Source organism: Lissotriton vulgaris, chromosome 4_1 (assembly GCF_964263255.1).
Source record: "Lissotriton vulgaris chromosome 4_1, aLisVul1.2, whole genome shotgun sequence".
NCBI classification, from domain to species: domain Eukaryota; kingdom Metazoa; phylum Chordata; class Amphibia; order Caudata; family Salamandridae; genus Lissotriton; species Lissotriton vulgaris.
The window spans coordinates 884,854,394-884,881,433 of NC_141691.1; the positions used below are offsets into that span (position 1 = coordinate 884,854,394).

The 27,040-nt window shown below is 44.7% G+C and overlaps 1 protein-coding gene across 2 annotated transcripts in view; it reads left to right on the forward strand.

Annotated features, from left to right (window-relative positions):
* The window catches only part of LOC147722685 (Y+L amino acid transporter 2-like), a 546,414-nt gene that overhangs the window by 502,611 nt on the left and 16,763 nt on the right, over positions 1–27,040 (forward strand). For both annotated transcript variants that reach the window (XM_086965177.1, XM_086965176.1), the window contains exon 7: positions 12,647–12,796. In XM_086965177.1, coding sequence (XP_086821303.1) covers positions 12,647–12,796 — 150 coding nt within the window. The remainder of the gene's footprint in view (positions 1–12,646; positions 12,797–27,040) is intronic.

Sequence of the window (27,040 nt, forward strand, 5' to 3'; positions counted from 1 at the left end):
GAGTATAACAGCACCTGTCAGCACTCGGTAAAGGTTGATTTGGGGCAAAGCGCCTGCTTGGGGTGTTCCTTTGTGTTACACCTGAGTCTTTCTAGCTCTTCATTTGGTCCAAAGGTTGCCCAATATTTTCTACTAAATTGTCGCTCTCTTTCCAAGCAGAGATTCGAAATTGCTGATCTCATAGTGGCTAGACAAATGACTGCTTTCTTCTTGGTGGAAAATTGGCTTCATGCTCTGTCCTCCTTGGACATTTTAGATGTCATTCCTACAGGCTATGCAATTACTAGGTTGGATAGACCTCAGGGGAGGGGAGGCAGGCTGGCGGTAATACATAAACAACAGCTGCACTGCAATCTATCGGAATCCAGATTAGTGGCACGAAAGCTGCAATTTTCTCCCTAACTATCACAGGCTGCTGTTATCTCAATGGCCTGCTGATTTATAGGGCTCCTGGGGTGGCTGCTTCCTTCATTTGGGTCTTCCTTGATGCTATTCCGGTTTTTGCTTTACAAAATTCTAATCTCCTAATATTAGGGGACCTCAATCTACATGTTGATGATCCAGCATCTCTCACAAATGTAGACTTAATGGAGGACTTAAAGTCATTCCAGCTCCAACACTTGGTACAGGAACCCAAACATATTCAGGGGCATATTCTTGACCCCATTTTTGCTAATCCTGGTTTAGTGATAGTTGCTTCCCCGATTCCCATTACTTGGTCCGATCACTATACTATCCCTTTTCAGACTCTGGAGACCAATCCCCCACCAAAACCTTTACAGGTTCAATCCATTAATACTCGGAATTGGACTAAGGTAAGTCAGGAGGCTTTTCTATCTGCTCTGATCAGATGTCATCAATGCCTAGAAAATTGCCCACAGTCCGCTAACCTGCAAGTCTGGGCATGATTAGAGGAAGAATTAGATCTGATAGCTGAAAAACGCAAAATTTCTCTCGTTCCAGACTTTCGGCAGGATGGTTCACGGAAGACCTGCAAGCGTCTAGAACAAAATTGGCGGAAGACCTACTGTTCCCTAGACAAAGAGATTTACCTGCTTGCGTTAAAAGAAAATTAAACAACAGGGGGTGGTGATGGACAGAGTTTCTGAATTAAGCAGAATACTCTCGACCAGTCAAGAGATCAGGGCTTAATCCAACACCGTTTTTATAGCTCACTGCATCATCCCAGCTCAGAACCTGGCTATATGCAAATTAGTCTGTCCCTGGCCCAGTGTATCATGGGAACAGGGCAAACCAAACTACCAAGCCAATTCTTTCACTGGGAAGGAAACAAGCTACCGGGGACCGGTTTCTGGCATTTCAGCCGTCTTCGGCCGGGCTTGCTTGAATCCTGATGGTGCAATGAGCAAGGGACTCACGTCTGAGTATACCCTTCCACGCTTATGGTGGACAAAATAATTAAACAACAGGGGGTGGTGATGGACAGAGTTTCTGAATTGAGCAGAATACTCTCACCCAGTCAAGAGATCAGGGCTTAATTCAACACCGTTTTTTAGCTCACTGCATCATCCCAGCTCAGAACATGGCTATATGCAAATTAGTCTGTCCCTGGCCCAGTGTATCATGGGAACAGGGCAAACCAAACTACCAAGCCAATTCTTTCACTGGGAAGGCAACAAGCTACCGGGGACCGGTTTCTGGCATTTCAGCCGTCTTCGGCCCGGCTTGCTTGAATCCTGATGGTGCAATGAGCAAGGGACTCACGTCTGAGTATACCCTTCCACGCTTATGGTGGACAAAATAATTAAACAACAGGGGGTGGTGATGGACAGAGTTTCTAAATTAAGCAGAATATTCTCACCCAGTCTAGACTAATTTGCATATAGCCAGGTTCTGAGCTGGGATGGTGCAGTGAGCTAAAAAACGGTGTTGGATTAAGCCCTGATCTCTTGACTGGGCGAGAGTATTCTGCTTAATTCAGAAACTCTGTCCATCACCACCCCCTGTTGTTTAATTATTTTGTCCACCATAAGCGTGGAAGGGTATACTCAGACGTGAGTCCCTTGCTCATTGCACCATCAGGATTCAAGCAAGCCGGGCCGAAGACGGCTGAAATGCCAGAAACCGGTCCCCGGAAGCTTGTTTCCTTCCCAGTGAAAGAATTGGCTTGGTAGTTTGGTTTGCCCTGTTCCCATGATGCACTGGGCCAGGGACAGACTAATTTGCATATAGCCAGGTTCTGAGCTGGGATGGTGCAGTGAGCTAAAAAACGGTGTTGGATTAAGCCCTGATCTCTTGACTGGGTGAGAGTATTCTGCTTAATTCAGAAACTCTGTCCATCACCACCCCCTGTTGTTTAATTATTTTGTCCACCATAAGCGTGGAAGGGTATACTCAGACGTGAGTCCCTTGCTCATTGCACCATCAGGATTCAAGCAAGCCGAGCCGAAGACGGCTGAAATGCCAGAAACCGGTCCCCGGAAGCTTGTTTCCTTCCCAGTGAAAGAATTGGCTTGGTAGTTTGGTTTGCCCTGTTCCCATGATGCACTGGGCCAGGGACAGACTAATTTGCATATAGCCAGGTTCTGAGCTGGGATGGTGCAGTGAGCTAAAAAACGATGTTGAATTAAGCCCTGATCTCTTGACTGGGTGAGAGTATTCTTCTTAATTCAGAAACTCTGTCCATCACCACCCCCTGTTGTTTAATTATTTTGTCCACCATAAGCGTGGAAGGGTATACTCAGACGTGAGTCCCTTGCTCATTGCACCATCAGGATTCAAGCAAGCCGGGCCGAAGACGGCTGAAATGCCAGAAACCGGTCCCCGGAAGCTTGTTTCCTTCCCAGTGAAAGAATTGGCTTGGTAGTTTGGTTTGCCCTGTTCCCATGATGCACTGGGCCAGGGACAGACTAATTTGCATATAGCCAGGTTCTGAGCTGGGATGGTGCAGTGAGCTAAAAAACGGTGTTGGATTAAGCCCTGATCTCTTGACTGGGTGAGAGTATTCTGCTTAATTCAGAAACTCTGTCCATCACCACCCAATGTTGTTTAATTATTTTGTCCACCATAAGCGTGGAAGGGTATACTCAGACGTGAGTTCCTTGCTCATTGCACCATCAGGATTCAAGCAAGCCGGGCCGAAGATGGCTGAAATGCCAGAAACCGGTCCCCGGAAGCTTGTTTCCTTCCCAGTGAAAGAATTGGCTTGGTAGTTTGGTTTGCCCTGTTCCCATGATGCACTGGGCCAGGGACAGACTAATTTGCATATAGCCAGGTTCTGAGCTGGGATGGTGCAGTGAGCTAAAAAACGGTGTTGGATTAAGCCCTGATCTCTTGACTGGGTGAGAGTATTCTGCTTAATTCAGAAACTCTGTCCATCACCACCCCCTGTTGTTTAATTATTTTGTCCACCATAAGCGTGGAAGGGTATACTCAGACGTGAGTCCCTTGCTCATTGCACCATCAGGATTCAAGCAAGCCGGGCCGAAGACGGCTGAAATGCCAGAAACCGGTCCCCGGAAGCTTGTTTCCTTCCCAGTGAATGAATTGGCTTGGTAGTTTGGTTTGTCCTGTTCCCATGATGCACTGGGCCAGGGTTAGACTAATTTGCATATAGCCAGGTTCTGAGCTGGGATGGTGCAGTGAGCTAAAAAACGGTGTTGGATTAAGCCCTGATCTTTTGACTGGGTGAGAGTATTCTGCTTAATTCAGAAACTCTGTCCATCACCACCCCCTGTTGTTTAATTATTTTGTCCACCATAAGCATGGAAGGGTATACTCAGACGTGAGTCCCTTGCTCATTGCACAATCAGGATTCAAGCAAGCCTGGCCGAAGATGGCTGAAATGCCAGAAACCGTTCCCCGGAAGCTTGTTTCCTTCCCAGTGAAAGAATTGGCTTGGTAATTTGGTTTGCCCTGTTCCCATGATGCACTGGGCCAGGGACAGACTAATTTGCATATAGCCAGGTTCTGAGCTGGGATGGTGTAGTGAGCTAAAAAACTGTGTTGGATTAAGCCCTGATCTCTTGACTGGGTGAGAGTATTCTGCTTAATTCAGAAACTATGTCCATCACCACCCCCTGTTGTTTAATTGCGTTAAAAGAAAAGCATAACAAGATTAAGGTGGCTTGGAAGGTATTTTACTCACAAAAGATTCACAAGGCTAAGAATGCTACTCTAGAGATTTTTTAAATTGTTGAATCTCTTCCTTCCCTGGACACGGTATGAGCAGTTGTAATGAGATTGCCCACATCTTCTGTGATAAAATGTCATTGATATATGCATCTTTTCCTGAAACTGCGAATAATTATGATCTCCCTTCCTTAAATAGGAAGTTTGATCCTTTCCCAGATGACTCCTTTAGGATTGGGAACCTCTCAGTGGAAAATCTATGTTTCCTAGTGGCTAAAATCAAATCTGGCTCACTGCTAGACCCTGTGCCCCTGGCTCTTTTGAAACTGGGGCTAACTGCACCTGTTCCCAGATTATGCTCTCTGCTAAATCTATCACCCGAAGGCTGCTTACTTCCGACTGAGTGGAAACACGCAATGGTGATTCCTCTCCTCAAAATACCATCTCTTGAAACCTGGGAATTTTTGCCCCATCTCCCTGTTTCCTTTCATGGCAAAATTGGCTAAAAGGCATGCTAATTCTCAATTGATGGAGATTATCACAGAGAACAATCTTCTTCATGAGACTCACTCGGGTTTCAGGCCATAGTATAGCACAGAATCTGCCTTGCTTTTGGCCTCAGAGACTGTTCACAGGGTGGCCAACGAAGGCAAAACAGGGGCTCTCATTATGCTGGCTCTTAACGCAGCGTTAGATACAGTATCGCACCCTGTGCTAATGGAAAGACTGTGGACTCAGGGCATAAAAGGTAGAGCTTTTGATTGGATTAAACAGAGGTGCTGGTAGTTGGGAAACAGCCCCCAAGCCGGTCCTTGGTGTGGCCTGCTGATCTGGGCCCCACCCCTATTCCAAAACTCAAAGTGAAAAATCTAGGCATCCTCTTTGATTCTCAGATATCTTTTGAAAGTCTGATTAGGGCCACTGTGGGTACCTGTTTGCGGGTACTGAGGATGTTTTTAAAGCGAATACCAGACTTAGCACAAAAAACAGTAACACAGGCCTTGCTGGTGTCCCGGCTTGATTACTGCAATGTGCTCTACTTGGGGATTTCTAACGGCAGACTGGCAATGCTACAAAGAATACAAATTCAGCAGCCAGGATGCTATTAGGAATTCCAAAATGGACCAACGTTAGTGCTGGTTTGGCTAAACTTCACTGGCTCCCTGTAAAACGCAGAATCTCTTAAAGCTCTGTGTTTCACGCACAGGATAATGAATCAGAGGGGGCCCAGCTATCTCTTCCCCTTGATCAGTGCTCACACCCCCTTTAGAGTACTTAGATCTAGGGAAGCAGCTTCTGCAGTGATTCCCAGAGTGCGCTGTGCATGGCTGGGGGGTTGCTCTTTTGGTCTCTGTGCAGCCAAGCTATGGAACTCAATGCTACTCAATCTAAGACTTGAACAGTCTGAGACAAGTTTCTGAAAAATCTGAAGACCTGGCTCTTTAGAAAGATTTAGAAGGAGCTTTGTGCCTACTTGCTTCTCACTATTTCTGACCTGACCTGTGACTATTCCTTAGCGCGAGGACACTCTTTTCAATCATCCATCAATCAATCAAACATTTGTAGAGCACACTACTCATCCGTGAGGGTCTCAAGGTGCTAAAGGGGGGTGCTGCTACTGCTCGAACAGCCAGGTCTTGAGAAGTCTCTGAATGTCAGCAGGTCCTGGGTCTGTCACAGGTGGATGGGGAGGGTGTCCCATGTCTTGGCTGCGAGGTGGGAGAATGATCTGCCGCCGGTGGTCGTTCGGTGGATGCGTGGAATGGTGGCGAGGTCAGCGGAGTGAAGCTGGCGGTTGGGAGTGTAGAAGGCGAGATGTTTGTTGCGGTATGTTGGTCCGGCATCGTGGAATGCTTTGCGAGCGTGGGTGAGGAGTTTGAAGGTGATTCTCTTGTTGACGGGGAGCCTGTGCAGGTCTCTCAGGTGGGCAGTGATGTGGCTGTGGCGGGGAATGTTGAGGATGCGGCGTGCGGAGGCGTTCGGTATGCCTTGAAAGACTTTTCTGGAGTTTGGCCATGGTTCCCTCGTAGAGGGTGTTGCCATAGTCCAGTCTGCTGCTGGCGAGGGCCTGGGTGACTGTCCTTGTAGTGGGGATCCATCTGTAGATATTACGGAGCATGCAGAGGGTGTTGAAGCAGGAGGAGGAGACGGCGTTGACTTACTGGGTCATTGATAGTGATGAGTCCAGGATGAAACCCAGGTTGCATGCGTGGTCGGTGGGCGTCGGTGCAGCTCCCAGCTTGGCCGGCCACCAGGAGTCTTCCCAGGCGGAGGGGTTGGAGCCGAGGATGAGGACCTCCGTCTTGTCCGAGTTCAGTTTCAGGCAACTGTTCTTCATCCATTCGGCAATGGCCTTCATTCCTCCTTTGTGGAACTAGGCGCTCTATAAATCCGAAATTCATTCATTCATTCATTCATGTAAGCCAACCTTGTCCTTGGGCAAATTACGGGAAGAGGGTATATATAAATTTGAATAATTTCTCCAATTTGCACCAAATGTAGCATGCTCTTAGATGACCTCCAATATATTTTTCCCTCCAACTTTGGTGCTGATTGGTTAACAACTGAGAAACATTAATGACGGCAAAAAGTTATGTTTCTTTTGAAGTGAGATGTAAACTTTATATACATGTATGAGTTACATATGCAGATGCACATGGTGTGATATGTCAAGTTTTACTATTGTTTACAGTGGCCTGGACTTACTGAGTCAGGTTGGGATCACAATTAGGCCTAGGCACTCCTCAAAAAGTGTTCCACACTCCTGTATCGTGCAACATCATTTAGTTTGTCTCAATGGACTCATTTTTAGAGAAATGTTGTGTAACTTAAGCATTTTGAAACCTATAAAATCAGTAATGTTGATCAAAACTAGAAGCATTGCATTTTGGCTAGGTGCGTGTGGAAAAATAAAAGGGCTCAAGGGCCACAACACCTGATCAAGCTAGGGTGTCACCTGGCCTGTTATTATATCACCAAAAGCTGGTATTTTTCAGTCTGATCAATATGTATTTTAAACAGTAAAGGTAAGGGCAGGGCTTTAAGTGGGATAAAAAAAGAGGAAGGATCTCTAATGGGGGAGTGGCCTATGTAATTAAGGGATCGGCTTAAACACCTAAACTAAAGTTCTGTGATTTCCATAGTGTCCCACACAACTACTATTTTGGCTCCTCTCTGAGCTTTTAGCTAGTGCATCCATATATATATCATAACAGGTGACATTCATCTAAAGCCAGCCAGCACTATTTGCTTTGTCAATGGGTGTTAGCTGGGTACCTCCGTCACACATACTTACACACAATCACAATTGCAACGAGAATTCGTGAACATTGACCCTTGCACTCTGCAGAGAAGCCAAAGACTAGACGACCATGCATTCTGAACACCTTTTGTACCCAATGACAGACACAGGGAGAAACTTTCACTGCCTTCTGCCTCAACTCCTGAGCTTTCGATCATAGCCCATTATAACACTTGGTGGTGACTCAGTTCAAAGTATGCACCACACAGGAGTAATCTTCTACACTGCAAGATTTACAGAAATACATCATCCTGGTCTTAATCTTTGTGAAATATAAACAGAAATTAAATTGCATATATGGATTATATTTTACATTCATTTTTCAGAATTTGATTACTTTTTTTAGCAGTTAAACACAAAAACACAAGGCCTAATGGAGACCCATCTCAATAACAATTACTATCGGGTCTGGGACACAGGGCACTTAAATGCCTACATAAGGCGAAAGCATTTTAAAATATGTTCTGAAGGTGTCTTGTTGATCCGTGGCTGATAGTTAAACTACACAAAGGCAGAAAAGCCATATTAACCTCTTGAACATGTCTGGAATTCCCCCACGGTGCAGGCGAATTCCACGCATGCGCGGTTTTGACAGCCCCTGGCCGTCCGACGCACACGCCCACGATGGACGGCCCGAAAGGGTTAAAAAAGAACATGGATGTTTCTATATCAAAGGTCCTCTTTAATTATTGAGCGGGCCTTTGCAGATTATTAAAACATGAACAAATGGCTGCGTTTTGTTTGGCAGTTTGGCACGCCAAAGGCAAGCCCGTCTGTGCCCGTCCGCGCCAGTACGTCGCCTCTCGCCAGAAATGCTGGTTATGGCGCTTCTAAGGTGTGTACTTTTACTCGGGAGGATCTAATCGCTCTAAATCCTACAACCAAACGGTGTATAATATATCCTTTCCTTTACATCCCCTGGCAGGACCTATTAGCTGCCCTTGTTGTAATTTTGTATTGCCCACTCCCCTATCTGTCCCTCCTGCCTTTCAGCGGCGGCTGAAAATCTTGCACCTTACTGTAAGGTCATTAGCTAAACATTATGCTGAAATTTATGACCTGATCATTGATGAGACACCGGACATATTTTTCCTTACAGAGACCTGGATTAATGGGGAAACTATGACTGAACCAAACTTAGCATTGCCAGCGGAATATTCCATCTGTATGCTAAACAGGGAAACTAGGGGTGGTGGCATTGCAATGATTTTCAAATCTTGCTATACTTGCAACTTTATTAAGGAAGAAGTGGAGGGCTGTGAATGTGCTCACTTTAGTATTAGTGTGAGCCCTCACCAGACGCTTTCCGGTATCTTGGTGTATAGGCCACCTGGTCCGGCCTCTGGCTCTATCAATTCCTTATTGGAATGGGTAGGCTCGCTTGCGGTGGGTACCGCTAATTTTTGTATTTTGGGGGATTTGAATCAGCACTTTGAGCTTACACAAGATAGCATCATTGATAATTTATTGGCAGATCGTGTTGCTTTTCAACTAATCCAGCTGATCCCTAGTCCCACACATGTTGTTGGGCATTTACCAGATCCGATTTTTTCTAATATCGATTCTGTTACAGTGGCGAGTCCCACTCCTGTGGGCTGGTCTGACAATTTTTTGGTAGAACTGTCTTTTTTCACATCGGAGCACTGTGAAAAAGCTGTTCCTTGATCCGTTTTTATTCGCCCATGGCGAAAACTGAGACTTGAGGATTTCCATGCCTTCCTTATTGCCAACCCTCTTAGGCATTTTAACAATGTTGAATTAGGTTATGATATGTTTTGTGATTGGATTACTCGGACATTGGACTCTCTGATTGCGGCGCGTTGTTGTAAGGGTCGTACCCATGAGTCCAGTCCATGGTATAACGATTCGTTGCCCATGCTAAGGAAGGCATGTAAAAAAACAGAACATGCTTGGAGGAAAGAGTATGACCCTGGATTTAAAAAACAATATCTGGCCGAGCTTAAACTATATCACAGAGCTGTCTGTAAAGCTCGGGCAGCTTATTATACTAACGAGATTAATCTCAGCCCTAACCCTGCCAAATGTATTTTCAAGATTTTAAAAGACCTCAGAGTTAGAAGGAATTAGGAGCCTGTAATCACCTCAGAATCACAGTGTGAAGTAGTGGCCTCCTTTTTTGTTGAAAAGGTGTTGGCTATATACAGGTTCTTTCGAGATGGAACCTCTTCCTCTGATCTGATTCCCTTAAGGTCAGGCCTGAGCTCTATCTCTAGTCTCATGGCAATTCCTGAGATTTCTCATGAAGAACTTAGTAGGCTAAGCACGAAAATTAAATCTGGTTCCCCAGCTGACCCTGTAAAGCCCGCTTTCTTTAAAGAGTCTCTCTCATTGTTTTCAGCCCCACTCTGCCAGATTATCAACTTGTCCTTCTCCTCTGCTTTGGTGCCTATTCGGTAGAAACAGGCTTGGGTGTCCCCCATCCTCAAGAAGCCTGCATTGGATCAGGCTAAGCCTGAAAACTTCAGGTCTATATCTCTCCTTCCTTGGGTGGCAAAAGTTGCGTAATCCCATGTTAATACCATATTAACCAACTTTTTGCATTCCAATAACATTCTGGATATGTCACAAAACGGTTTCCATTCCGGACATAGTACCGAAACTGCCCTCCTGGCCATGACTGAGCATCTGCGTACCATTCTGGATGCAGGTCAGATGGCGGCACTGATCCTGTTGGACCTTAGTGCCGCCTTTGACACTGTCTCACATGGCATTTTGATACAACGTCTGGAGGAGGCAGGTGTTAAGGGTATGGCTCTGGAATGGTTTCATTATTTTTTGTCTGGGAGATCCTTTCGGGTCACCGCCCCTCCCTTTCTATCTCAGGCTCACTCTATTGAACAGGGGGTACCTCAGGGCTCTGCCCTGAGTCCCACTCTGTTCAACTTATATGTTCAGCCACTAGCTGCGGTCGCCAAGCAGTGGGATCTTTCCGTTGTCTCATATGCGGATGACACGCAGCTGGTGACGGCGCTGAAAGAAGGGTCAACTATGCATGCATCTAAATTTAGAGATGGTCTGACGGCAGTGTCTGAATGGATGCCTTCGAATTACTTACAATTAAATACTAGCAAAACTGAGTTTTTGATAGTTGGTAAGAATGCTAGTTTGTGGGGTGAACATTGGTGGCCAAGGGCGTTAGGGAAGACTCCTGAGCCTAAGGTGGAGGTGAAGAACTTAGGGGTGTTAATGGACTCTTCTCTTAGTTTCCGGTCTCACACTAAAAAAGTTTCCAATACATGTTTTGGTTTATTACGGGGGCTCAGACCTCTCTTAAAGTTCTTTGAGCCCGCAACACGTCAGTTGATTGTCCATTCGATGATTTTATCTCGACTGGACTATGCTAGCTCCTTGTTTTTAGGGGCCAATCAAGCCGAGATTGCTCGATTACAACGCACTCAAAATATGGCGGCCTCAATTTTGCTAGGGCTTCTCCGGTGTTGTTCTATCTCCAAGACTATTCGGAAACTTCATTGGTTGCCTATGGCAGAGCGCATTAAGTTTAAAACTCTGTGTCTTTCATTTAAGATACTAAAATTTGCTTCACCCAGCCTGCTTTGCAACATTTTGACTCCCTATGTCCCATCTCATGCGTTGCGCTCCTTTGGGCAACATTTAGTTATTGTCCCCCGCGTAAAGCGTTGTAGAGCTGATGGGCGCTCTTTCCGCTATTTAGCGGCAAAATTGTGGAATTCTCTGCCACTTGAGATCCGAGGCATGGACGGCCTGCTGGACTTCAGGAGAGTGATTAAAACCTATCTTTTTCCATCACAATAGTTCTGTCATCGGCTGTATCTGAATCCCCTGTTCTGGTTCTCGGGTTAGGACCGTTCGAGCGAAAGCGCCGGGACGCCCCTTTGCTGGGGCAGCTGAGCGCTATATAAGGACATATAACATGACATAACATATTGGGTGAACTCGGCCAAATGGCACTGGAGCAATTTGCATGTACACCAGTTACCTACAGAAGACTAACTTTATTTTTACCAGAGGCCTTGGGAGACTAAATTTTTTACCCAGAATAAAAGGATTGTCAGTCAAGGCTGGAACTCAAACCATGTTCCCTAGTTCCAAAGTCGGCTGCTTTGGTACCCTAACCCTACATCCTCTATGGTTATTTCTCTGGGCAAGGTGGCCTCAAAGAGAGGTCTTTACAAATCCACACACCCCCTCCATCAAGGCCTGAAGACATGGGGGCCAATGTGACAGTACGTGACCCCCAGCAAAGCAGAGGATGATTCGCTTTCTCAGTCTCTCCTCACCCCCATAGCCTCAGAGCAATGGCCTGGCAGAGGACTGGTTAAGAAAAGCACAGAGATGCCACGACTCCAGGGGTGTGGGGCTGGGTGAAGGTGGCCAAATGGGCAAAACATCACATGCCCCTGCATACTTTCCCCTCCCCACTATGACCTAAATGTAATGGCTCAGTGGGGGTAGGGTCCGAAAAAGCCCCTGCTTCTAGGCCAGGCGGCAATGGGGGGGGGGGTGCAAGATGAGAATGACCCCAGTCTTTCCCAGGTGAACTGAAGATGGCTGAACTGCCAGAGCAAAACCTACTGAGGCTGATTCTCAGACACACTCCATCCTCACCTACCATAGACCCAGTGCGATGGCCGGGCAGGGAAGGAATGAAGCGGAGGCCCTAAAAAACTGGACCACGCATAAACCCTAGGCAGCAGACCACTGCCCAATACCCCTTTGCCCACCTTCCTAATCTGACTCTGATGACTCACAAGATTCAAAGTCTCGTATCGGTTTTGTTGCCCTTCCTCTCCCTCATCATGGCAATTAATCCCTACAAATTACTATATGCTACCATGTTTGTGCATTGTGTGTAATAATGCAATAGTTGTTCACAAAGGCATTACATTCATAGAGACAGTAAGCAGTTTTCAATTCAGTTACACTGTACTGTGGTAGTAACATGGAATTTTGCGTTTGCACGGTAGTAATACATGCATGACTTGTACGCTTCCTCTAATGTGCCTGTGTGCACATGTGCAGGTGCGTGTGTGTATGTTTATGTATATGTGCTCAAAGTTATCCATTTTTTCAATTAGCAAAATGCTTGTTTCTGTGTATTTTCATGTGTTCCTGATTGTCTTTTTTCATGTTAAGTACTTATTCCAACACACTTGTACAGACAACTGGTGAATGGTAAAATGCAGATTTATACTGCTTCCTTCATACAAATGTTTGTTGTATATTGTGACTCACTATTTATTTTGTTAACAGGGGTTCATAACAATGGTTTTCCTGTGTGTGAAAGATATATACACACTCATTGATTACTTCAGCTTTACTTACTGGCTCTTTATTGGGTTGTCCGTTGCTGGTCAGATTTACCTACGCTGGAAGCGTCCTCATATCCACAGGCCCATAAAGGTATGTATGTCTCACTTTGTTGATTGAAGTTTCCTTTTATTGCCATTTTTCTTTGGTCTTTCTTATGATCTACAAATGTTCTGTAAGGTGATCACAGTTGTGATGAGGTTGGTCAACGAATTACTGCAACATGATTCAAAATGGAAAGATTTCCCAAAGAAGAGGTTTGTTTTGTAATGGAAAACCAGATATTGCATGGGAAAGGATTGTAGTTCTGCAAAGATTTTTCCGGACACAAAAGGATCCGCACCCATAAAATATATTTGCATGCACAAAATGCGCCTAAGTGACAACGGCAAAATAATTGCAAAAAACTGCATATATATTTTAATTTGCGGATGAGCAATTTATTCCGCCAGTGAGTAACCTCCCCTGCATGTTATTAACTTTTTAATATTTGTACAATGAGCTTGTGGCAAAAAAGCGTGAGATTATAGAGTTGAAACTGTAAAATCATATGATCCGAATATGAAAAATTGTAATTTTGCAAGAGCGCCATTGCGGGAATATATTCCAAAGTATAATTTGCTAATTCAGAAACCAAAAAACACATTGAATTATAGGTGAGCCGCTTTTTAAAACAGGTTTGTTTTCCACTGAGGTATTCTAAGTGACATCAAACAGAAAACGAGTGATGCTCAAGTTGTTTATAACGCCATTTGTAACCCAAATTTGGGAAAAAACCTCATTGACAATTCCCATCTACATATTATTTTGTGCATGACTCTCCCTAATCCTCTTCACGATCTCAACTGATCATCTGGTGTAAAGGAGTCCTGGGGAGCGAGGGACAATATAACCTTAACTTCTTCAGCTACCTTCGATTACCTGTACATTAAAATCATACATCTGGCATCCTGTTAGTGTCCCAATTTTTATCTCCAACCGTTGTGCTTGGTCCATCACATCTTTCCATCCAACTTGATTAAACATTAAGGGTTAATTATTGAATCAGTATCCCCTCACTCAGACTAGGCTTCACATTGAAAACGAACTTGTTCACAATCTTTGTAATATTCTTGACATTGTGAGACTTGTCACTTTGACAGATACAAGTATAGTGTCCTTTCTTCCCACACTTCCTGTAAAAGGAATTTCTAGCATAACAATTCACACTGTTCGAAGAGTGACCAGGATTACTGTAGTGATGACACTGGACACAAGATCAAAACTGGAGCGGTTTATTACCATAAACAAAGAGGATCCACTAAGCAGCAAGAAAGACGTGTTACCTCACGCCAGCCTAACACAAACTGTCGCCGTCAGAACACCGCGACATGAACATTCTAAATTACGTAAACAGGGACCAGACGCAGCCGAGTCTAAAAAGGAGACATAACGTTACAACACACCCCCCTCCCTTCACCTGAAAGGACAGCAGAGAAAGACGGAAATTAGGGTGAGGGAAAGAAAGAGGAGGAAGAGAATGCATAAAACGAAATAGCACAGAAAATCATGTAAGTACATAGTTCGCCAAATAACGAGGTGGTCTCCGGTTACGGTCGGGACGTACAGACTCATCCCCCAAAGGGAGGGAAGAGGTACTGGGAAGGTTGTCTAGTGCTCCACCTGAGGAGGGCCCAGCACGACCGTCACCACCACAACACTGTCATTAACACTGTTTTCTACATCACTCAAAAGCCGGAAGTTATTGGAAATGTTCTCAGAATCCAAAGTGTCTTTACTATCGGCTTTATTCCGTCTTCCTCCACCTTTTTGAAACAATGCAACCTTGCGTTTCTTCCATTTGTTACCATTATTGAGGACAACGTAATTTGTAAACACTTGCTTTACTCTGCATGGACCCCAAAACTTGGACAGACCTCTGACAGACCTTCCGTGCCTGATTGTAACTAAGTCACCGGCACAGATCATAGAACAATTTGAGCTGGATACAACCTCCTTCACATTTTTAGTAGTGGGTGCATCAAGCCATGCAGGTATGAGTTTAGTTTCTGGCTTCCTCCCACGCATTTTCTAAAATGGAGAAGACTCACTTACCCTGTGAACAGTAGTTCGATGCGCCCACACCATCCCATCCTTGCCACCACGAAAATGTAGTGATGACACCGGACACAAGATCAAAACTGGAGCTGTTTATTACCATAAACAAAGACGATCCTCTAAGCAGCAAGAAAGACGTGTTACCTCACGCCAACCTAACACCAACTTACGCAGTCGGAACACCGCAACATGAACATTCTAAATTACGTAAACAGGGACCAGACGCAGCCGAGTCCAAAAAGGAGAAGTAACATCAAAACAATTACCATACCGATAGCATTTTACTTTAGTCTCTCAAGTCTCTGTTACTACTTAACAATCGTTTTTACTTTATGTAGCCAAGCTCTCTCGTTCACACTCTCAGGGTTCTCACAAACAATCTCAGCAACAGAGTTGTCAGATACTGCTGGTCCATTATCACGCATCTACCATACCCAAATGTCTATGCTCTCCATATTCTCAATATTAGCAGCTGTTTTCTTCAGATCCAGTTTTTCCACTAGTATCTTATCCAAAACTTTTATATTATTTGTGCGCCTTACCAATTGGTCCCTAAGCAATGAGTCTGTTAAGGGACCTAAATCACAGGTGCATGCTAATGTTATCAAACATGCCACATAGTTCCTAATGCTTTCGGTCTTTCATTGAGTTCTTGCAAATAATCTGAGTTGTTCCAATACCACATTTATTTTAGTGTTGAAATGGTTTTCTAGCATTGGCACATATATTTTAAAGTCATCACTAGGTTCCGCTTCCCTGTAACCTAAGGGTAAGGGTTCCAAACTGTCATATATTTTGCTGCCTTCAACACCTAGATTGTGTAATAGGCCAACTTGCTTTCTGGCAGCTGAAAACATTTCACCACCAAATACCAACAGATAAGAAAGAAAAATCTTCTTCTGTCTTTCTCAGGGCAATAATGGTTCTCCCCCATCCAAAATAAAGTCTGGAGGTTGGGACTTGATAGCTGCTCCATGCCACCAAGTGTTCCAGTATGAGCAGGGAAAAATGATGAGTGATGTTTAAAAAGAAAATAGTATATGGCATATAGCAGTTATTAGATGTAGCATAGTATATGGCATATAGCAGTTATTAGATGTAGCATCCTTGGCATGGTTCCACCCTAACTTTTTGCCTTCAGACATCCAGTTTTTGCTGACTTTTAAAACTCTGCACACTTTACCACTACTAACTGGTACTAAAGTGCTTGTGCTATATGCTTAAACCATGCTAACATTGGCTTATATCCAATTGGCATATTTAGTTTCCTTATAAGTTCCTAGTAAAGTGCACTACATGTCCCTAGGCCATGTTCATTGAATGATATTAGTGGGCCTGCAGCACTGATTGTGCCACCCACTTAAGTAGCCCTTTAAATATGTCTCAGGCCTGCCATTGCAGACCCCGTGTGTGCACAATAAACATTTTCCCAGGCCCAAACCTTCCTTTTTAATGCATATAAGTCGTCTACAAGTGAGCAACTTTTCAATTAAAAAAGGCACATTACTTTTGCCCCAATACCATTGTTTCATTTTAAGAACAAATGTTTATTTGTAGTCATTGTCATCATGGAGGCGTTTAAGTTGATGACAGAGATATGGCAGAACTCCCATATCCAGCAGAATACTCCGCAGCTGGTTGCGATCCACCATATCAAACGCCGACTTCAAATCCACAAATGTAAGATACAAGCTCCCCCCTTCCAGGACTACATGCTTCCAGTAAATTAACTGGAGCCTAAACAATTGGTCTATAGTTGAAATTTTAGATCTGAATCCAACTTGCAGCGGGGTTAATACATCTCGATCTTCCATCTACTCCTGTAGTCTACCCAATAATATCCTTCCGTAAATTTTCTGGGTAACATCAATAAGACTAATTGGCCTATAGTTCTCAGGCCCAATCGGGGACCCTTTTTTGAAAATAGGGACATCTCCACGCCTGCCTAAGTCGACGGTGCTGGAAGGCCATGAAGAATTCCATTGAAAAGTAATATTAAGTATGGTGCCCACACTGTCTGCTAATTTTTGAACAGGTCCCCTGGAATCCTGTCCAACCCAGGTGCCTTGCTTGGTTGGAGCTTTACTAAAGCTGATACTACCTCACTCATTGTGCATGGAGGTATTTCCTGTAAGGGTTCTAAATTAAAAACACGTTTTGGTGCCTTACTGTCACTCGTATCAATGCACAAGCTAGAATATAATTCTCTAAAATAGAGATGCCAGGATTCTTCATTAATATTAGGATCAATAGCGGTCCTGCCCTCAGGTTTCCCCGAGTGGACCAAATTCCAAAAAGATCTACTGTCCTTTGAGTCTAAATCAATCTTAATAACCTGCCATCTATCTGCTTCCCAATCTAATTTGGCTTTTTTTATTGTTTTCCTAAATTCAGCCCTTGCTTTCCTAATGCAGTCATTGTTGCTCCCCTTAAGTGAGAGAAACAAAGCCTTTTTCGCTACGCTGCAGTCCCTATTGTACCAGGATTTTTTATCATTGCCGGGTTTGTGTTTATTCGGGCCACTATTGAAAAAAAAATCTCCTAGGGTCTGGACCATTTCCAGGTGAATGTCCCCGAGGTCGCTATTGGGGCCTAGGCTCAATCCGTCCTCTGTTATACGGCTGGCCTTCTCCAGTAGTGGGATAATGCTTGAATAAAGCTCAGACATGATTTCTGGGGATTTGTTAATTTTGGCCCACCTAATCCGTCTCCCTCCTTGGACAACTACCAAATTGTTATGCTGCAAGACATCTCCAGCGAGACCTGCTCACCCCATCTGGAAGTCCAGCACAATGGTTAAAGGGTTGTGGTCACTTTCGCAGCGTACATTAACGCTGAAATCAACTACATTGTGCCAGATCTCCAAGCTAAGCATTAAATAGTCAGTTGTTGAAGCTCGGCCACCTGTCTGAAAGGTGGGATGCCCCAGGCTATCTCCAAGGAATCGCCCATTGCAAGCCCTTAGGGAGTAGGTCAGGGTTAATGTTGTTAACTGCAGAACTAAGGGTGTCCACCCCCTATTTGGGTAGATATTAGGTGGGGGGATTGACCATGCTGCATCCTAATCACTGCTTATAGCTTGAGCGAGGCCATTAAGGGGCTCATAATGACAATTAAAGTCCCCGCCAATTACAAGGTGGGTAGCCCCCTCGAGTGTACTTAGAAAGCTTGCCAAGGAGTCTAGGGTAGAGGAAGTGGCCCCATACTGTACTGGCCTAGAGTAGACATTAATATAGCTAGTCTCGGGAGGTTACTGTATGACAGGAGGATACACATAATATCTGCGTATCTACTCGCCTTATCTTGCATCCAAGATGGCAACCCACCCATATGCATAGTCCCCCGATGGTCTACCCATAGGTTCCTTAGTAGCTGCTTCAGAATATGCCACAAACCCTACTTTATACTGAGGGTCACAGCCCAGGTTTCCTGGAATAGGCAGATCTCATGACCATCGATATAAGCCCCCCAATCTGGTTGATCCATTTTAGTCATGAGGCCAGCAATATTCCACGATAAAATTCTTAAACCTCCAGGGACCAAACGTTTGTCCCAACGAGGATTTACCTCATGCATCTTCGTGAAACCCTGGGCAACAATTCCAACATTTTCCGTGAAAGATCCCTTTAAACATTGATCCATAGCAACACAATCACAGTTGGGAGCATTTATGCTAATGATGCTCTCCCTCACCCCCACTATATTGGGCAACAATGGTATTCGATCAGTCCTCAACCCCGCCTCGATGTTTAAAAGGATTTGAGAGGATAGGCCCCCGCCCACTACCTCGCTAGAGGTTAGACTTTGTTTCGATGGTATGCTCAAACTAGTAGACATGGGTGACAGCTAATCTACCAGATCTAGTACGCTAAATCTATTGCTGAGCAGGACAGAAAACTGTTGACCCCTACAGCTAACCCTGTTCCATTCGGGCTGACCGTAGTGGAGCATATGGTATGGAGGGAAGTAGAAATAGCTTAAGTTATGGGCCTTAATGGTGGAACCTGAATATCTCATAGAGCCCAAACACACATGACCCACTACTCTTGGATCCTTAAAATTAATAACAATACAGTCTCCTGCAGAGTTTTTTGGTCTGCTTCCCACCCAACTCACTCTTCTCACACATAAAATCTGGCCTTGGTCTTCTCTCGGGAGGGGTCTGTTATTATTTAGCCAGTGAATTGTTTTGTTTTTTAGTTGGTCATGTGATTCAACCTTCCCTTGGTCTAATTCTGGTACCCCGGTCAATATTGCAACATATGGTGCACAATCCGGGGGTTAATCTAGATGTGAGTAGATGTTCTTTACAATTATCCCTGTGTTGGTTCCCTGGGTGGCAGTAGTCATTCTCTGTGGTCTTGGAGCTCCCGGGAGTGTTTCCCCGTGGGTACGGGGCCTATCCCTTAGTACCTCTGGATCTTGTGGATTATTCGTACCCCGTGTTTCATCCCTCCCTACATCGGGGGCCATTGGTTGTGCAATCTTATTAAAGTTAGCTCTAACAGACTCCCCAGTACCCGTTGGACCCTCATTCACTGGATCAGATGGTCTGCCAAGGTTCGCTATAGTATTCTCAATGACATCCACGCTAGAAGCCATAGTTTCTTCAATATTTACCAATTTGTTTTCAATTGTTGAAAGTCTTTCCATTAAAGGTTTCAGAGACAAGGCAATGAGTCCACTAATTCCTTGCCAATAGGCATCCTCTGTCTGAGGCAGTCCGTTGGTAAAATCTTTCTCAATCAATGTACCAGCGATGGAACGACTGTCCTGGGCAGCTTGGGTAACAGGGTGATCCACCGTAACCACAGCGCTGCATTTATTTGGTTTAAAAGCTTTTGGATTGCTTCCCTTCTGTTCGGCACACCCTCGCTTCCTCTTAGCAATTGCACCCTGCGTCTGCTCGGGAGGATGCGTTGCATTTTTATGGCCATCCTTTACACGTGTAGCGGGGCCACTAGACCGCTCAAATAATGGGACACTCGGCAAATGAGCTATCTGTGCCGGTACCCCGCCTGGGTTGGAGGCTCCAGTATCCGTAATATGCAGATCACAAGTACCTGTGGTTGTTGCTATGGTAGTGGGGGACAATTGTAAAATTTTATCTGGGGTGCGCGCACTCACTAGACCCCCCAGAGATGAACGTTTGTAAAAAGGTTGGATCCATGGAGAGGCGCTGTTCTGTGATAGCTATTTTGTGCTCTAGCACAGACGAGGCTCTTATTATAAATTGGCCCAAGGTCCCGGCCACATAACCAGCGCCTGCAACCTTCTTCCCCTTTCCTTCCTGGGCAGGCATCTTAACAAGCAATTAAAGCAGTTTTTTAGTCTATAATCCACTTGCTTCATCTGGAGTCAGGTCGGGTCTTGATGTATAAAAGGTGTCAGAGGGGGGTCCTAGCCCAGCCTCCCCCGGTCTCCAATGGGCACAAACGGGCCCGCCCTTGGCCCAGGCTTCGCCCGGCGCACGCCCGCGCGCGTCCCGTGAAGCGATAGCTTTTTTGTGCTCTAGCACAGACGAGGCTCTTATTATAAATTGGCCCAAGGTCCCGGCCACATAACCAGCGCCTGCAACCTTCTTCCCCTTTCCTTCCTGGGCAGGCATCTTTACAAGCAATTAAAGCAGTTTTTGAGTCTATAATCCACTTACTTCATCTGGAGTCAGGTCAGGTCTTGATGTATAAAAGGTGTCAGAGGGGGGTCCTAGCCCAGCCTCCCCCGGTCTCCAATGGGCACAAACGGGCCCGCCCTTGGCCCAGGCTTCGCCCGGCGCACGCCCGCGCGCGTCCCGTGAAGCGGGGGGCGTGCACAGTAATGTAGGCATCAGTGGGAGGAGCACAGGTGTTGGTGGTTGCGGGGCTCCTGGTCTTTGGAGTCCCGCTTCTCTCCCTCTCTCCCTCTGTGGTGGCGGCAACAAAAATCACCAAAGCTGCTGCTGCGAGCGGCATTCATAAAGCCACTTTTTGCTTTGCCATTGTTTGTCAGATTCGGTTGCCATTGGTGAAGCCAATAGCAGCAGTCTGTTGGATTTTCATTTTCTATACTCCTAAGTATATCAAAATCACATTTGGTTGTCATGCTAAACTGCATCTGCCAATATTTGTGCCATCTAGAATGTATGATAAAACAATTCCAAGATGGCCACCCAGTTGTGTCACATTGCTTCATACTACTCAGTAGCCTACTTGCAGGTATGAAAACATTTCCAAAATGGCTGCTGTTGCTATTGCCTCTGGCAGTGCCTATAAAGTGCCAGTGCAAATTTAAAAACATCTGGCATTCATAAAGCCATTGAAGAAGACTGGTGGGCAGTGGAAAATGGACGGTGGGGTGTAAAGAGAGAGACAGGGAGGAGAGAGAAAGAGAGCATCGCGTCAAGCCCCAGCACTGCTCAGTGTCAGAGAGAGTGTCTATGCATCCCTGATCAGTTTGAATGAGAGGCAGAGAGAGAGAAAAGGGAAAATTGCCTTGCATTTCTACAAAATATCTTATGCTTTTAAAGTCGAGTAGGGAAGAAAATAATAGGGGAAAATGGTCAGTGTAAGATTGCAAATTAAACATATTGGAAATGTTAGCCTTCAGAATTGATCTACACCACTCACAACTTAGTTGGAAAGGAGCTCTCGTATACCGATACCCGGGACCACTTACCAACTTTGCCCCCCAACTCATGGATCTCATCTCCCCTTATGTTATTTCGAACAAAAACTTCTTACTTCTTGGAGATTTCAATGTGCACAGTGAAAATCTAACCATAAGCTTCCTCACTATTGACAGACCTGTCCACACTTGAACTAACTAAGATAAACAATGAATCCACTCATCTGGCAGGGCATACGTTGGATCTAATTCTAACCAACTGCCCCAAGATTCTTTGTAGAGCAACCTGTCCTTTGACATGGTCAGATCATTCATTGATCGAATTCCGAACTAACGGCCCTAAAGAATATATAGCTTCTAAAACACACCTTATAAAGAGGTATAAACAGTGGCACAGACTCACGCCTACTCAGTTTCCAGATACTTTCATACCACCACAGAATTCTGATTCTGATTGTGGGGAGGAAATTAGTCTCCTTTAATGCTAGTATGAAATCCACTGTCGACCTCCTAGCCCCCCTGAAACGGTACTGACTGTTCACTAGACACCTTCAGACACCGTGGTACTCTCTCAATTTCCAGACTGAAAAAAGTCACAGCAAAAAAATGGTGCCTTTCCCATGACTTGCAGGATAAAAAAAGATTCAAGCATGCACTGACACAATACCATAATAACCTGAAAACTGCCCAGAAAGCTCATATTGCATTGAAACTTGAAAAAGCAGAGAACTCCCCAGAACACTATACCAGGTTTTGAAGTCTTTCTTGCAACACTGAAGAGGCCCCAACCCAATTCTTATGCGACAACATAGCAAATCATCTAACCCTGAAAATCGAAACTATCTACAACAAGATTACTTTGGCTAAAGGTTCCCCGATATGCCCTAAAATAGACCCTCCACCGACTATTCCCAATGTTTCAATACTGGAGAACTTCCAGGCTCTTATACCAGCTGAGGTAAAATCTCTACTAAAAGTAGTTAAATCAGGGTCTCCACTAGACCTGATCCCTCCCAAGACCACCTCCCATCTATCCAAGCAACTCGCCGCTCCCATCTGCTCTATTCTCAACAGTTCCAGGAAGTCTCCCTCTTGAATGGAAAGCAGCACAGATTATCCCCATCAGGAAAAATCCAAAAATTCCCTCGGAAGATGTATCTAACTACTGCCCTATCTCCTTACTCCCTCTACAGAGCAAACTTCTGGAGAAGCATATTAACAAGCACTTGTCTGAATTTGTCTAACCCTCAAATTGTCTCGATCTTTTGCTATCTGGATTTCGACCCAGACATAGTACAAAGTCTGCGTTGGTGGCAGTTACTGATAACATCCGAATGCAAGCGGATAATGGTCAGGCAGTACTTTTGGTGCTGCTTGACCTGTCTGCAGCATTCAAACCCATCTCTCACCAGACCCTACTCAGGAGACTTAGGGATATAGGCCTCTAAGGGGATGCTTTGAAATGGATGTCTAATTTCCTGTCCAATAGAACCCAGACTATTAACTTGGGCCCTTTTCGCTCGCAGACCACAAGAGTAGCCAAAGGAGTTCCTCAGGGCTACTGTTTGAGCCCTACTTTATTTAACATCTATGTTACTCCCTTGGCTGGATTTCTGAGGAATTTAGGATTCATTACTATCTCTTATGCCGATGACACTCAACTTCTTTTCTACTTTGACAAAACCAACACCAACAATCAGACCACCTTCTTGGAGGGTATGAAAGTCATTACGGATTAGATGAGAGACAACCTTCTTCAGCTTAATGCAGAAAAAGCAGAAATGATGTTGTTTGGAGAAGCAGCAGTGAGGTGGTCTCCTAGTTGGTGGCCAGAGAAACTAGGTTCTCTCCCAACCTCAAAACAGGCAGTAAAGAACCTAGGAGTCCGGATAGATCATAAACTAACATTGGCGGAGCATTCCACCACTACAACTGGGGCCTGCTTTATCATATTCAATCTCCTTCGAAGAGTCTTTCCTCTCCTGCTACTTTCCACAGGGAAAGCCTTGATCCAGACATTGGTCTTAAGCTGCCTGGACTACTGCAATGCTTTGCTGATTTCAGCCAAGGAAACCTCCTTAAACAAATTGTAGGTGGTCCAGAACACGGCGGCCCGCTTGGTGACCATTGCCCCTCCTAGAACAGCCTCTCTTCCTCTACTCCAAAAACTACACTGGCTTCCAGTGCGGAAGAAGATAAAATTGAAGATCTGTTGTATGGTTTACAAATCTCTAAAACAACCTGGGTCCTAGCTATCTGACAGATAAGTTGGCCCGATATATGCCATCTAGGCCCCTCCAGTCATGGTCCAAAGCACTCCTCCATATCCCTCGCTTTACACAGGCTATCTTCCACCTTGCTCCACTCTATTGGAACCAACTCCCTATTCACTTGCGTCAATGCACTAACTTCCTGGTTTTTAGAAAGCTGCTGAAAACCACACTGTCCTGATTCATCTCTCCTTGGTTGGTTATGGCAGTCATAGCACGGAGATACCCCTGTTAGGGTGATTCAGGCGCTTTATAAATAAAGAAAGATAGAAAGAAACATAGGTGGTGTTGGACTTGGCCCTTTTGGCAGGTTCACCCGGAAACGTTTTGCATTTTCCTAGCCTGTTTCTGTAACCTGGTGTTGGTGATTTTAGGCCTCTGCGCACTTTTTCACTGTGGTCCAGTTTAAAGTGCGTGCACTCTCTGTGTATGTGTGGTGAGAGTGGCCTGCCCTTCCATAGGAATGCATGGGGTCCATGGTAGTTCCTGATGTGTGGGGATTGCAGGGGGAGTTTGGCGCTATCAATATACAGAAAATGTTTATAAAAAATACTGCAAATTGTAAAGATTCTTTTGAAAGAATGAGTGGGAAATGTTACTTTTAAAATACATTGTTTGGTTATGACTTTATGCATGAGAGATGCTGGGTGTTTTCATTTTGTGACTTGATCACAATGTGATTTTGGGAGAATCACTTTTTTCCCTGTTACTCGTTGTAAATATATGTATTTGGGTAAAATATAAAGTTGAAAATAACAACACTACATGGTACTGTCCACATTTTTCCCGTATACTTTTCCGTCATAAAATCCTGATTTTGCAATCTGATTTCACCCTAGCATAAAACACTATTTCAAATCCAGCGTCTCCTCTTTGATACATATGCTATGCAAAAAATATTTGTGTTACCGTCTCCATCTTAACATATCCATGTCTCAAATGTCTGTATATAGACAAATAGAACTCTTCTTCTTCTGTTCACAGTTGTAGGAGCGAGGAACCCCTAAACATGTAAACACCAAATTATTATCTCAACAGCACACCCAAAAGATGATGAATCAGAGACTGTGCTAAAACCTCAATTTCATGAACCAATGTGTCCACACGATAAGTCATCTTGGAATATATCAAATACAGTCAATTAGGTAAGGACAGACTCAATAATTGAGTTCTAGGGCAGGAATACACATTTTAAAGATTGATTACAAAAATGCAAAAGGTGCTGTACAGAAAGTATAAGGGGCAAATGCACAACGAATTAATGCTATGATGGCTCTCAGTAAAACAGAATAATTAGAGAATATAGAAATCAGAAAAAAATCTTAGTCCCAAGTGAGCAGCAACATCAATAAGATAACGGTCAGCATCCTTAATAGCATCAAAGAGTCTTTCGGAAAGTTTTCTTGCATAGGAAACCATTAATTCAGCAAAATCGTCATGGTGTGAGCAAATGAATTACACTCTAAGCCAGAGGTCTTCAAACTTTTGAAGGTTGAGCCCCCCCAGCTCCATTTTTTTAGCTGTTGGGCCTCCCCAATACCCGACTGAAATGTCTGGAATCTGGTACACTACATTATTGACCGCCGCACGCATATCCGGGGCCATATCCAGAATATAATGTTCAACATAATAACAGTGTTTAGTTAAGTGCAGGTTTTTATTACATAGCTCAAACCACCATTTTCCTAGCTAAAATGTGTGCAAATTGGTTTTACTAGGATGTCTTATCCCCCTGCTAGTTGGACGTGCAGATTTTGGTCTGCAATCGTCTTTGATGACTCTGCAGAGAGCCTGTTCAGGAGTCACTGTTTGCAGGCCCTGACTCAGTTAGCAGTCAGTGACTGCGTTAGTACTTCTGTCTCCCATTTTGACTGTGCGAGTTGGGTGTTGTGTTATCCCTGCCAGTGTGTGACTGCTATGTTCATCTGCATCTGCGGGTGCTTGCAGGGAGGCTGTCTGCTGGCTCAAAGTTAATGAGTTTTCCTTCTGGGAGGGGGTTGATTGCTTGGACACCTCTAAAGTGAGACTCCTGCACTAACATTTAATTCTTGTTTGACGAGTTCTGAAGCTGCTCCTGTAAAATGTGACTGCAGAAGGGTTCAGAGTTCCAGTTGGTGGTATAGTATAGGATGGAACCACGTGCAAAGAGGGCTATCATGGTGATGGGGAGTAAGTTTTTGCAGCAAGCACTGTCTTTTAAGAGGAATGTGAAAACGAGCCAATTAGCAGTGCAAAGCTAACATATGCAATTGAAATAGAAATGCATTCAACACAAGGCTCTGACGTCATTGGCTGCTCTGGCAGCCATGCGGATCATTGCGGTGATAAAGAGGGCACACATGGTTAGTCAAAGGCAGGCACATATCTGAATGTTACCATAGTTCAGCTAATATCGATTCAGAGCTGGACTTTGGTACAACACTAAAGCACTCATCCACGAGGAGGTGCATATTAAACTTCCTAAACCCACTTATGATTCTACCAAAACATATACATTATTCTACCAGTCCCTCTGATCAATAGCTAGTTAAACATATCTCGGTGTTAGCTAGATCGTGATGGCAGCTTCTTTTCTGTAGAAATTTGAAATCAAAGTGATGCTTTTAAATCAGTGGCCACCTCCTGGGTGTGGATTGAGAAATACGTTTTGTTGACATACCGTGGAAACTGTGTCAGTTTACTCTGCTGAAATGTGTCTCATGTCTTCTGTGCCCCGAGGGTATCCCCGCAACGTACTTCCTGAGACAAGATCTGATGTACAAGAAAAGTTTTGAAACAGTATTTTGCTGTTGTATAGATGCCCAGTTCCTTGCTATAATTGTCAGCCCATTGTGTGTGTGCTCTGTTTTGGCTGATAAGGAGCTGCAGGCGCAGAGATACTCTGATTCGCCCAGGATCACACATCTTTGTAATTCTCTTTTCTGCCTGATAATGGCCCAGTAAACTCTCTGATGCACCTTGTCATAGGATGGTGGGTTATCACTATTAACTTTTCATCGTAACCGTTTCACTGCTGGGGTGGAAGCGTACACACCTTGCAAGGGCTGCATTGTTTTCTTGATACCACCTGAAAATGCAGATATGTACGTTAACCCTCCTTAAAACACACCCACACGTTTTACACCCCACAACTTTGAAATGTCATGAGCCGCAACTGCACAGACCTCATTTCCTGAATGAAATGTCCTCGAGAGGCAGTTTACCTTGGTTTAGCAGGGGAGACTTTGTGCCTCCTCGCTGAAGCTGAATGAATTGACCCCCTCCTGGGACTGTGAACATAATAAAAGAAGGGGCACTTCGTGCCCCGTCGATTTCCCCTCCCTCGACTTGCTACAGGGAACAAAGGTGAAATTAGAGTGGAGTGCGC